Source organism: Podarcis tiliguerta, assembly GCF_965153285.1.
Source record: "Podarcis tiliguerta genome assembly, chromosome: 12".
In the NCBI taxonomy this organism is placed as follows: Eukaryota; Metazoa; Chordata; class Lepidosauria; order Squamata; family Lacertidae; genus Podarcis; species Podarcis tiliguerta.
Genome location: NC_139545.1, coordinates 53,094,472 through 53,108,213, shown reverse-complemented (window position 1 = coordinate 53,108,213; position 13,742 = coordinate 53,094,472). Strand labels below are relative to the sequence as shown.

At 47.5% G+C, this 13,742-nt stretch overlaps 1 protein-coding gene across 1 annotated transcript in view; it reads right to left on the bottom strand.

Annotated features, from left to right (window-relative positions):
* Positions 1-13,742, bottom strand: part of LOC310660986 (vasoactive intestinal polypeptide receptor-like) — a 109,927-nt gene that overhangs the window by 24,561 nt on the left and 71,624 nt on the right. Inside the window, exons 4-6 of the mRNA XM_083406650.1 lie at positions 12,990-13,093; positions 11,579-11,676; positions 10,794-10,926 (exon numbers count right to left, since the gene is read on the bottom strand). Coding sequence (XP_083262776.1) covers positions 10,794-10,926; positions 11,579-11,676; positions 12,990-13,093 — 335 coding nt within the window. The remainder of the gene's footprint in view (positions 1-10,793; positions 10,927-11,578; positions 11,677-12,989; positions 13,094-13,742) is intronic.

Below are 13,742 nucleotides of genomic sequence, written 5' to 3'. Positions count from 1 at the left end.
CAGGTGACTGGAAGGTTAGCTTTTTGTTTATGGGATTCATCTTGGGTGAAATTGCAAGATTTATGTGGGCAACAGTTTCTCCACACACCCCTCCACTGCCTGCCCCCAAAGGGTTTCCAGTCCTATTCACCCACTCTTAGCCATTCGCTTGTATCTGACCTCAATAATTTCTTCTGACGGTAAGGAAATGTCAAGACATTTAAAAATCCATCTCTCCGAACAGGCAGGCTACACGAACCACAGACGTGTACCCGCCCCTAATATGTCAGTCTTTCAACAGCTTTCGCCCCAAATCTGTGGAGGATGCTGAACGGATGTCACACACGAAAAACAGCCATCTCCCCCAAATATTCATTTTTCTTCAAAGAGTTTTATCTATTTTTGGGTTATTTATTCCCTCCCGTCCCCATTTGTTCTCTAAATATTTTGCTTCCAACGCAAACATTTCAGGCAGATCCACACCGCACGTTTAAAGCACATTTAAGGCATGTGACTTTCCCCAAAAAGAAATCCTGTAGTTTGTTAAGATTCTGGGAGCTGTAGTTTGTTATGGGTGCTAAGAGATTTTTAAAAGGTAAAGGACTCCTGACAGTTAAGTCCAGTCGTGAACGACTCTGGGGTTGCGGCGCTCATCTCGCTTTCAGGCCGAGGGAGCCAGCGTTCGTCCACAGACAGCTCTCCGGGGCCTGTGGCCAGCAGGACTAAACCGCTTCTGGCGCAACAGAACACCGTGACAGAAGCGCATGGAAACATTGTTTACCTTCCTGCCACACCTATTTATCTACTTGCACTGGTGTACTTTCGAACTGCTGGGTTGGCAGGAGCTGGGACAGAGCGCCAGGAACTCACTCCGTCACGGGGATTCAAACCGCTGACCTTCTGATCAGCAAGCCCAAGAGGCTCAGTGGTTTAGACCACAGCGCCACCCGCACACACACCTGCAGAAACCGCCTTCTTGACCGTTGGACCTACTATCAGTCTCGTCCGCTCAATCTGACAGTCTGTCTTCACATGCAGGGGAAGGTCCCTAACCCACCGAGGGTTTGAGACCCATCAGCTACCCTCACCTGATTTAGCCAGCCAGTCGAAGTCGTTCTGGGGTGTGGCTGCTATTGCATGCAGACAGCTTTGAGAAGTCACAGGTGAGAGCTGAGTACAAGGTGGGGCTCAAAGGTGGACAAACTACCCCAGAAGGAGCATTATGTAGTACCCCTCCCCTAACATCCCATAATGTTCATATTTTAAGACCCACTCCTATGCCCCGATTCCACCCCCCCTTTCCACCCTTCATCATACCTGCTGAGCCCAGGCTTTTTCTACCCTCTGTGAACTTGGCTGGTTGATGTCAGCCAAAGTTGACCTGCTGGGCTCACGTGTCAAATCAGGTTTTGAAAACCAGATAAAAATAGAATTAATCCCCTTTTTTCAGCTGCCCTGAATGGAAGCTATTGTCCTGTTCACGGTGTTATTCCTGCAAATCACTCACAGTTGTTTTTAGCCCCTTTTCTGATGCTGCTGTCTGTTTGCCAAGTGGAACTAGGCCAAGTCACCAACATCAAAGGGGGAGTTGTGTGTCTGCCGGGGTTGTTTTGCAGTCTAAGAAAATGTGTGTTGAGCTACAAAGGCAGAATTATAAGTACCTGGGCAGGAGACGAGCAGGAACAACATGGAGGAAGCTTTGATTGAAGACTTCCTGGGGAAGAACCTGTGTCAACTGCACTAAGCTCCTTAGAAGGGGTGGGGTAATATGTGAAATTAATTTTTAAAAGAACCACCAGAAGAAGATGTAAGATTAAGGGGGTGTTTGTCATTTGCTCAGTTCTGCGGTCTGTTCTTAAGCATCTAATTCACTTATGGAACTTGCTGCCCATAGCAAATGGGGAGGATCACTGGTTCAGATGGCTCTGAAAGAGACCCCTAGAGGTCTTGCAAACAGGACACTGCAGTAGATCAGGGATCCCCGATCTTTTTAGGCCCATAGGCAGATTTGGAATTTCGACCAAGTGTGCCACCCCACCTGGTCACTTCTCCCACGCCCTAGTGTGGATTTCTGCCCCCTTCCCAAGGATGGGAAAGTGAGAGAATAATATGCCTTTATTTTGCTTTTCCAAGGGATTTGGGCAAAAGCTGGATCCAGTAATCTGAGCCTTGAAGAGCACATAGAGCTGAAAGAGGAAGTGGGAAAGTGGGCCATTTCCCAAATCTCCTCTTTTGGCTCTGTGTATTTTTCAAGGGATGGGACGTGGGTGGTGCTGTGGGTTAAACCACAGAGCCTAGGACTAGCTGATCAGAAGGTCGGTGGTTCGAATCCCCGTGATGGGGTGAGCTCCCGTTGCTCGGTCCCTGCTCCTGCCAACCTAACAGTTCGGAAGCACATCAAAGTGCAAGTAGATAAATAGGTACCGCTCCGGCGGGAAGGTAAACGGTGTTTCCGTGTGCTGCTCTGGTTCGCCAGAAGCAGCTTTGTCATGCTGGCCACATGACCCGGAAGCTGTCTGCGGACAAACGCTGGCTCCCTCGGCCTATAGAGTGAGATGAGCGCACAATCCCAGAGTCGGTCATGACTGGATCTAATGGTCAGGGGTACCTTTACCTTTACTATTTTTCAAGGGAGAAAAAGGCAAGCAGGCTCACTACCTTGTGACCAAGGGGGACATGTGTGTGCACTCAGAGACTTTGTGGGCACCAAGAAAAGACTTCAAGGGCAACGTTGCACCCATGGGCAACATACCACTGGCCCCTGGACTAGATGGACCTTTGGACAGACACAAAAGAGTTCTTATGTTCAAAGGCCGGAATGCCAATTGAACTGCTATTTGAAAGTGAAGCCAATAGCTGCGGAGGTGGATATTAATTTTCTTTAATGGGTGTCCCTACTTCAGAACAGCAATCTTAATCTGCCATGTTTACTCAGAAGCAAATCCTATTGAATGACACAGGTGGTGATGTGGGTTAAACCACACAGCCTTGGGCTTGCCAATCAGAATGTCGGCAGTTCGAATCCCCATGATGGGGTGAGCTCCCGTTGCTCGGTCCCAGCTCCTGCCAACCTAGCAGTTCGAAAGCACGTCAAAGTGCAAGTAGATAAGTAGGTACCACTCTGGCGGGAAGGTAAATGGGGTTTCCGTGCGCTGCTCTGGTTCGCCAGAAGCGGCTTAGTCATGCTGGCCACATGACCTGGAAGCTGTACGCCAATAAAGCGAGATGAGTGCCACAACCCCAGAGTCGTCCGTGACTGGACCTAATAGTCAGGGGTCCCTTTACCTTTACCTTACCTCAGAATAGCAATGTTAATCTGCCGTGTTTACTCAGAAGCAAATCCTATTGAATTTGGCGGGGCTTACCCACAAGTAAACGGGTCAGGGTTTCTCCCCATTCAACTCCCAGCCTCCCAAGTTCTTTACTATTTTTTATTTTTTTAAAAACAAGACTTTTGGGACTGGTACGGAATACTAACAAGTTTTGACGCTTCGTGTAAATCAGTTTTATATCTTGCCAAATTCACGAGGCATTAAGAGCAAATTGGTCCTTACTCATGATAGCGTGATTGTATCCGATCATTTGTCACGCAAGAAACAAATTAAGGGAATCAAACGAGGGCCTTGAGGGAAGGCGTTTACGTGCCAGAAATTTAGTTCCATCATGAACTCTGATTAAAAATAAATAAGCTCCGGCACTTTCCCAAACATCACGGGCAATGAGTCTCAGTGATCCAGCTGGATGAAAAACAACAACCTCCATCTGAGAAGTCAGTTTTGGCCTATACAGACCTATACGGCCTTGGTCCAGTATATCTGAAGGAGCATCTCCACCCCCATCGATCTACCTGGACACTGAGGATCAGCTCTGAGGGCCTTCTGGCGGTTCCCTCCCTGCGAGAAGCCAAGTTACAGGGAACCAGGCAGAGGGCCTTCTCGGTAGTGTCGCCCGCCCTGTGGAACGCCCTCCCACCAGATGTCAAAGAGAACAACAACTACCAGACTTTTAGAAGACATCTGAAGGCAGCCCTGTTTAGGGAAGCTTTTAATGTTTGGTGCATTACAGTGGTACCTCGGGTTAAGAACTTAATGCGTTCTGGAGGTCCGTTCTTAACCTGAAACTGTTCTTGACCACTTTAGCTAATGGGGCCTCCAGCTGCTGCCGCACCGCTGCCCCACGATTTCTGATCTTATCCTGAAGCAAAGTTCTTAACCCGAGGTACTAATTCTGGGTTAGCGGAGTCTGTAACCTGAAGTGTCTGTAACCCGAGGTACCACTGTACTGCATTTTTATGTTTTGTTGGAAGCCGCCCAGAGTGGGCGGGGTAATAATAATAATAATAATAATAATAATGTTTTTATAAATGTAGGAACACAATATAGGAATACAGAGCCAGTGGACTTAGACCTGGGAGACCAGGTGGCTACTGTTGCATGCTGACAGGTGAGCCACAGGTGAGAGTTGAGTGCAGGCTGCCCAAGTTTCTTCTGCATTGCATCAACAAGGCCAAGAAGGGGGGTCTTGTTGCCTGGGCAGCCCAGGACCCCCATTCACACTGCCCCAGGCTTGCACCCTGGGAAGGCCACTTTGGTGCTGCTAATGCAGAGTTTTGAATTCACCCCCAGAGGCGCACTCCAATGTCTCTCGAGACAGACGGATGCTGACAACAACATGCTAAGGGATACACACCAATTCCTATGCTTCATAACCCTTGGCAGCTGGTGAAAAAGGGGAGGAAAGGGAGAAGAGTCAGTGGAAGAAGATTGGAAGAAATTTGGAAAATTGGAAGAAATTTAAAGACTACTTACAGAAACACTGTAAAATTAATGAATGTTAGAATGATGTTGGATTGAAGTTAAGTGATTTTTGCTAGTAGTAATGTTAAGGAATATGTAAAAAAGGATTATTAACGGGTGATAATCTAAAACTATAATATATTAAGATAAAAGATTAAGATAAAATTAAAGAGGGAAAGGATTTGCTGAATTAACCAATTGAAATGGAATACAAGAAAGGGAGGTGTGAGGAGGTCAGGGAAACAAGTAAATGAAAGATAAGATATGGAGAGACTGATTTGTTTTTAACTGTTTTTACTTTGTATTTTCTTTTTCCCCCTTTTTTATTCTTTCTAATTTTTGTAATATGTTGAAATCTCAATAAATATCTTTTTTTTTTTTTAAAAAAAAAGGGAGACGAAGAGTTGCAAACCTTTCGCTTCTGGAGCGCCTAAGCAGGCAATCGAGGGGAGAGGCACAGACCAGACGGATAATGTAGTTCGTACTCAATTTAGCCTGTTACACCTCTCTGTTTGTTTCTCAGAAAATAAGGCTGGGCCACCCAGGCTGTCGTGGCTCAGACCAACTGTTGCAAAATAAAAATGGGCAAACGTGATAAATCGACCTTATGCTTCCCAGCTCAGTAACACACATTTATTCAATGCTGTTGTCACTTGGGTGGACAAGCCAGAGAGGGGGGAAAGAAGAAGCAGATCAGAAAACAAATGTGGCGGAGCAGGCATGATCCAACACAGATTTTCTTGGAAGAAGGCCTCTGAGTTGGAGGGGGCATCGCGTGGCTAGGCATGGCATGCTTAGGGGGCTTGTGCAGGGGGGGCCCACACCTGAATAGGGGGCCCACTGTCAGCTTCACCTTTGAGCCAGTGCCAGCGACTGGGCTCAACCTCTTCAGCCCCAACTGGGCCAGGATTGCTGAGAAAGCATTTCTAGACCCACTTCAGGGAAGCAGGTCTAAGTGCAATGGACTCACAACTTTGAGCTGTGAGCACCAAACTCAGCAGAGCACAGCAGAGTATGAACTACACGAACGACGGCTCTGAAGCATAACTTCTTTATTCTTTTACAGCTACTGCAAACTAAAATAAACTAAAGACTAATGGAGACTACTGGATTGCATGAGTGTTACAGTTGCTTAAGCAGTCATCTTGAAGAATGGGTGCTTTTCAATTATGGTGCTGGAGGAGACTCTTGAGAGTCCCATGGACTGCAAGAAGATCCAACCTATCCATTCTGAAGGAAATCAGCCCTGAGTGATCACTGGAAGGACAGATCCTGAAGCTGAGGCTCCAAGACTTTGGCCACCTCATGAGAAGAGAAGATTCCCTGGAAAAGACCCTGATGCTGGGAAAAACGGAGGGCACAAGGAGAAGGGGACAACAGAGGACGAGATGGTTGGACAGTGTTCTTGAAGGTGAAGCATGAGTTTGACCAAACTGCGGGAGGCAGTGGAACACAAGAGTGCCTGGCCTGCTCTGGTCCATGGGGCCACGAAGAATCAGACACGACTAAACAACAACATGCAGTCGTCTTATCTCTACACAGATAACACTCAGACTCTCTCAGAGTCAGGCTGGAGCGGAAGAAGCGATGAGCAGATTTCACCCCCTCCTTTCTGGAAACATTGTCAGTAGATTCTTGCAATGGGAGGGGTGAAATATCCACACCCACTGGTAAGAATTTTCTGCCTCTGCTGCACAGAGGAGGAGCATCCAAAACTGGAGCTCTCATTGGGTCTTAACTCACAAAGAGATGCAAAATCACACCATCCCATAAATGCCCACTTGGCTGTTTTGATCTGCAGAACTGGCATTGCTACAGGCTCCACATGACACTCATTCCGCATTTGTAAGAAATCTATCGTCTAGTGTGGACTCTGGAACTCCCTGCCTATTGAAATCAGTCAGATGCCTGCACTGTACTCTTTCTGGCACCTGCTAAATGCATTTTTTTTGTTTCCAGACATCTATCTTGGACAGATAGCTTATTGATGATTTTCATCCTTTTTTGAAGGTTTTCAATAGCTGTGTTGTATACCGGTTCCTCGCCGATAACGTCATTGTCTTATCCTTTCTGTAAACCATTCTCTAAAAAAAGATTAAATTTTAGGAAATAAAAATCAGGGTCAGGAAAAGTGTGGCGATGGAAAATGGATTTGTTTCACTTGGAACTGTTCCCAAAGTCTGCTGTGAGAGTGGATTCAGGTCTTACAACAATACACAGATGGTTGGCCCTCAACAAATAACACTTCCAATTATTATTATTTTTTTGGGGGGGGGGGCAGTGATGGCTGGTGCCCAGTGGGAATTGTGGACTGGAAAGCTGGGAGGAGCCAACAGTAGGTGGCGCTAGAGCCAAGGACAAGGTAGAGCCAACTCCTCCTACTTTTGTCTCCATCCTCTTCCTGCTGGATTCTGCAAGGGCAACACTGGGACTAAGGAAAAGGAAGCTGACCGGAACCCTAGACTGGTTGCAAGTAGGAAAGTGGGCAGGTGGGGGCTGCCTGAGGGCAGACTGAGATTTGTGGGGCCTCCCACCTTCCATTGCTTGAGGGATCAATGACTGTTTTCCTGTGAATGAAAGCTTGTAGTATAGCTATGCACTAAATCAGACTTCCTCAAACTCGGCCCTCCAGATGTTTTTAGCCTAAAACTCCCATGATCCCTAGCTAGCAGGACCAGTGGTCAGGGATGATAGGAATTGTAGTCTCAAAACATCTGGAGGGCAGAGGTTGAGGAGGTAAATGTAAAGGGACCCCTGACCATTAGGTCCAGTTGCGGACGACTCTGGGGTTGTGGCATTCATCTCACTTTATTGGCCGAGGAGGCCGGAGTACAGCTTCCGGGTCATGTGGCCAGCATGACTAAGCCGCTTCTGGCGAACCAGAGCAGTGCACAGAAATGCCATTTACCTTCCCACCAGAGCATTACCTATTTATCTACTTGCACTCTGACGTGCTTCTAAACAGCTAGGCTGGCAGGAGCAGGGACCGAGCAACGGGAGCTCACCCCGTCGCGGGGATTCGATCCACCGACCATCTGATCAGCAAGCCCTAGGCTCTGTGGTTTAGACCACAGCACCACCCGCATCCCAGAGGTTGAGGAAGCCTGCACTAAATAGAGTAAATGATGGTTTAGAGGCAGTGTAGGTAGTGAGGAAGATACAGGGATTTATTTTGGGGGCTTCTTCTTCTAACTGTGTGTGTGTGTGTTTGTGTGAGACCCCCCTCCTTTCTTGCCGTCTTTTGTATATGATTTCTTCCAGCTCGCTTCCGTTGTGAAAGCAGAGGAGGCAGGAGGAGGAGGAGGATGAGAAGCCCGTAATATGAATCAGCATGGACTTTATTAATATAATCGTTCTTTTTTATAGCATTTATATGGATGACTTTTACAAGACCGCTTTCAAAACAGCCACATTCTCCTAGGAGACCATCAAGGCGGAGAAACAGTCCTTAGGAGTGCTACGTGACATCGCAGCAAAACATGTTATGCACACTTCTTGGGGCGAAAAGGTTGCTTAGTGTGCCCAATCGCTTGCCCAGTCTTCGCTGCCGTGCTCTACAACTCGACATTAGCCTGTGCTTTTAAAAAGTCGCCAGCATTTTAAGAACACAAAGACAGCCTTCAGGATCAGGCCAGCATTCTGTCCGCACATTGGCTAACGAGATCCCCCAAAACAGAAACCTGCAAGCAGGATCCAATCACAAGACTGCTCCCCCCATGCAGTTTCCAGCTGCCGCCGTTCAGAAGGGTCACAGCCTTCCAACCATGGATTGCAATGAGAATTTCTCCTCATATGCAATTTTGCCTTGTGCACATTCCCCCCCCCCTTTGCAAAACAGCATCCCTAATATAACAAATTTTGTACCTTCTTTTCAGTGACATATGGGTTTTGCAAAATATGGCCCCAATTAAAACTGTCGGCCAGCCAGAGGAATCCTCGCACCAGCTGTGCATTGCAGCGGCTGAACAGGGACATTCATAGAATCATAGAATCATAGAATCATAGAGTTGGAAGAGACCACAAGGGCCATCGAGTCCAACCCCCTGCCAAGCAGGAAACACCATCAGAGCACTCCTGACATATGGTTGTCAAGCCTCTGCTTAAAGACCTCCAAAGAAGGAGACTCCACCACACTCATTGGCAGCAAATTCCACTGTCAAACAGCTCTTACTGTCAGGAAGTTCTTCCTAATGTTTAGGTGGAATTTTCTTTCTTGTAGTTTGGATCCATTGCTCCGTGTCCGCTTCTCTGGAGCAGCAGAAAACAACCTTTCTCCCTCCTCTAGGTGACATCCTTTTATATATTTGAACATGGCTATCATATCCCCCCTTAACCTCCTCTTCTCCAGGCTAAACATGCCCAGCTCCCTTAGCCGTTCCTCATAAGGCATTGTTTCCAGGCCTTTGACCATTTTGGTTGCCCTCCTCTGGACACGTTCCAGTTTGTCAGTGTCCTTCTTGAACTGTGGTGCCCAGAACTGGACACAGTACTCCAGGTGAGGTCTGACCAGAGCAGAATACAGTGGCACTATAACTTCCCTTGATCTAGATGCTATACTCCTATTGATGCAGCCCAGAATTGCATTGGCTTTTTTAGCTGCCGCGTCACACTGTTGGCTCATGTCAAGTTTGTGGTCAACCAAGACTCCTAGATCCTTTTCACATGTACTGCTCTCATTTACAAGCAGGAAACCCAAGCATCATGGAAGCATAGAGTTGGAAGGGGACCCTGAAGATCATCTAGCCCAACCCTCAGCAATGCAGGAATGTGCAGCTGTCCCATACGGGGATCGAACCTGCAACCTTGGCATTATCGGCACCTTGCTCTAACCAGTTGAGCTATCCAAAGCCAATAACAGCAGGGGAAGGAAGACACCAGGAGGAGCAGCCCATAGCAGCAGCCCTTGGTAATATGATGCCCTGTTTGACACTCCTCTGACCCTTGTACCACCTTCCCAGAAGCGGGTAAGCAAATTGTTGGGCTTTGGGAAGGAGGCTCTGGCAGGGTCCTAGAGCCCTCCCGGCTCCTTCCCAAAGCTAGGTAATGGTTAACTAGGCTTTGGGAAGGAAGAAGGAAGACTCTAGGACTCTGCAAGAACCCTCATGCCTTCTTCCCCAAAGCCCAGCACTTTCTAGGCTTTGGGAAAGATGAGGAAACTCATCCTCCCTTGGCCCCTGTAAGGGGGAAGAAGAAGAGTTTGGATTTGATATCCGGCCTTTCACTCCCTTTAAGGAGTCTCAAAGTGGCTAACATTCTCCTTTCCCTTCCTCCCCCACAACAAACACTCTGTGAGGTGAGTGGGGCTGAGAGACTTCAAGGAAGTGTGACTGGCCCAGGTCACCCAGCAGCTGCATGTGCAGGAGCGGAGACGCGAACCCGGGTCCCCAGATTACAAGACTACCGCTCTCAACCACTACACCACATTGGCTCTCATTGGAACCAGTCATGTTGCCTTAAATCTGCCTCTGCAGCCCTTTTCAGGCAAGCATACGGTTAATAATACTAATACTACTAATAATAATTTATTTATACCCTGCCCATCTGGCTGGGTTTCCCCAGTCACTCTGGGTGGCTCCCAACAGAATATTAAAAACATGATAAAGCATCAAACATTAAAAACTTCCTTAAACAGGGCTGCCTTCAGATGTCTTCTAAAAGTTTATTTCCTTGACATCTGAGGGCGTTCCACAGGGCGGGCGCCACCACCGAGAAGGCCCTCTGCCTGGTTCCCTGTAACCTCGCTTCTCTCAAGGAGGGAACCGCCAGAAGGCCCTTGGCGCTGGACCTCAGTGTCCAGGTTGAACGATGGGGGTGGAGATGCTCCTTCAGGTTATAGGGCCGAGGCCGGTTAGGGCTTTAAAGGTCAGAGCCAACACTTTGAATTGTGCGGAAACGTACTGGGAGCCAATGTAGGTCTTTCAGGACTGGTTATGAGAGAGGCAAAATGGAGCATGCAAGACTAGCACAGAGGAGACCCCCACCCGTCCCTGAGTGCTCCCGGCAGAAGGCACAACTGACCGAGCCAATGGAGCAGTGGTCGGACTCCCCTCTCTCAAAGAGGATGACGTCCTTGATGAAGACGGCGATGGCTCTCATGATGAAGGACATGAAGAGATGCATGTGAATGTAATTCCGAGTGCAGTGGAGTTTCCTGGATGAGAGAAAGAGAGAAAGGAGTCTTTCAAAAGGGGCCCACCACACAGAGAGCCCGACTGAAACTGGTTTAAGAGCCAAGGGGCAAGCCAACTCTCTTCCCCTCCCTCAAGTTTCCCGTGTGTGTCTCTGTGACGTTAACATATGAGAGTGCTGGAGGTGAAATAGTTAAACAGGTTACCCAATCAGAACCCAGGGCGTGGAGTCAGAGGGACTATAAAACCAGCTCTGGGAGGGATGAAGGGAAGACGTTTGTTGGGAGTTGGGTGGTTGGTTGGCGTGGGAGTGAATTGGGATAGTCTGTGGGTAGGTTGTGTTAGTGTAGCGAAATAAGCTGAGTCAGGAACAGTTAGGAGCTAGGAAGACAACTAAATATCTGAGAGGTGGATTAGTGAGGGAGAGCAGGTAGCGGAAGTTATAGATCTGGATAGGCACCCCATGATTGTAATTGTCCGATACTGTTTATGAAACCACACGCTTGTTAAACTGCAATAAATAAACCGAAGTTTATGTTCCAATTTAACCCTGACTGGACTCAGTATTGTACCAGGTAGGGCCTGGGTGGTGGCAGCGAGAAATAAAGTGGTGGCACAGGGATCAATAGACGGTGAAACATCCGGGGACCCTGTGTGATCGCCACAGTCTCTTACCTGAAGAGACACAGAACCACCATGGCCGCCGTGAGAGCAACGAGAGACAAACTGTGCCCGATGGTGTACCCAGTCTTCACAGTGCCGTAGAATGTGTTCTGTCAACACAGAAAAGAAAAGCGAATAACAGCGTGTTTGCCTATTCGTTTGTTCAGTTTGTATCCCGCTTGTCTGACAACAGGCCCTCAAAGAAGCTTACAATGTTTTCGATCGCAAGGCTGCGGCTCAGGGGCAGAACACCTGCTTTTCACGCAGAACATTCCAGATCTGAGCCCCAGGGTCGGCCCAATACATTTTGGCACCTGAGGCAAACCACCAGGGAAGAAGGAGTGAGCGAAGAGCTACGTTAGGAACAAGGGAGGAATAAGCATTGGAATCTGGTCTCCTGTGGATCCTGCCACCTGAGGCTGTCACTTCACCTGACAATCTTCACCATTTCCAGGTGTGGTAGGAAACCCAGGAGAGCAGATGGTGGTCGGTGTAGAGAACACTGAGGTAGATGAACCAATGGTCTGAGACAGTTTTTGATGTTCAGTTAAAATTCAAATTCTTCTTCCATCTTCCCTCATCTCCCAGTTTACTTCACCTTTTCCCAATCCCAGTACCTCAGCCTTCACTTCAGGCCGTCAGCTGCTATTACCTATTGCTTGACAGAGCAACCAATACAGCCCTCAGTATTTTGTGAGTCAGTTAAAAAAACTCCATGCTACTAGTCTCTAAGTCGGGGGTGGATAACCTATTGCAGCCTGAGGGCCACAGTTCTTCATGGAGAACGTTCTGGGGCCTGTTTGTAGAAAGTGCAAAAGCAGATGAGGCTGAGGTATCTGTGGGAAGAGCAAAGGATGTGACTGTTTTCTTTGTACAGTCATACCTCATGTTACGTTTGCTTCAGGTTGAGCGTTTTCAGGTTGCATGACCTGGAAGTACCGGAAAGGGTTACTTCCAGGTTTCGCTGCTCGCACATGCGCAGACGTGCAAAATGATGTCACGCGCATGCGTAGAAGCGGTGAATTGTGACCCATGCATGTGCACACGTGGGTTGTGTTCCTTTCAGGTTGCAAACGGGCCACCGGAATGGATCCTGTTCGCAACCAGAGGTACCACTGTACAGTGGGTTGAGTTCCAGCTGCAGAAAAGCCAGTGGTTTCTACACAAAAACACCCCTTTCTCCTGTTCTCCTGCCCTACTTCAAGGCAAGAAAGAAGCATCGTCGCAGTTCTAGGACATATGCCAACAAGGCAAACACATTTGAAGGAGGTGTGGAACTGAACCCATTTCCCAGCCCAAGCAACCAGTGCGTTGTCACTCTCATAGCGTCAAATGCCGCGGTGTGCCAAAAGCTTCTGGAAACCAGATATTCGGCTTCTCTCGGCAACGCTACCGAACCCGACCTTGCTTCGAGTTTACTGACCTGTTCCACCACGTTTGTGGCGTTGGGATCATACCCACAGGCCGCGATGTATGGAGGGTACATTTCAGACCAGCCTTCGCTGGTACAGTTCCTGCTCACATTACCTAGAAGGGAAGAAAGCAAGAGGGTTGCAAGGCTTGACTGCTACAGAGTTGGGTAAGAATCTCTGGGAATTACATATTCTACTTGATCGTTTGCCTTTTTGACGGGTATACCTAAAATAAACCCCAAAGAGTCTGAAACAATAAAAAGTCGTAAAAACAGAAAAGTATCTATCTATCTACAGGTATTTATCTATCCATCCATCTATCACCTATCTATCTATCTATCTATCTATCTATCATCTATCTATCTATCATCTATCTATCTATCTATCTATCTATCATCTATCTATCATCTATATCTATCATCTATCTATCTATCTATCATCTATCTATCATCTATATCTATCATCTATCTATCTATCTATCATCTATCTATCATCTATATCTATCATCTATCTATCTATATCTATCTATCATCTATCTATCTATCTATCATCTATCTATCTATCTATCTATATCTATCTATCTATCATCTATCATCTATCATCTATCTATCATCTATCTATCATCTCTCTCTCTCTCTCTCTCTCTCTCTCTCTTTCTTTCTATCTATCTATCTTTCTTTCTTTCTATCTGTGCTGGAATGAGACAGTTTCTGCCATGTGCCCCAAATTCAGGAAGTGGGTGCCTCCTTCAGGAGGGAGTTCCA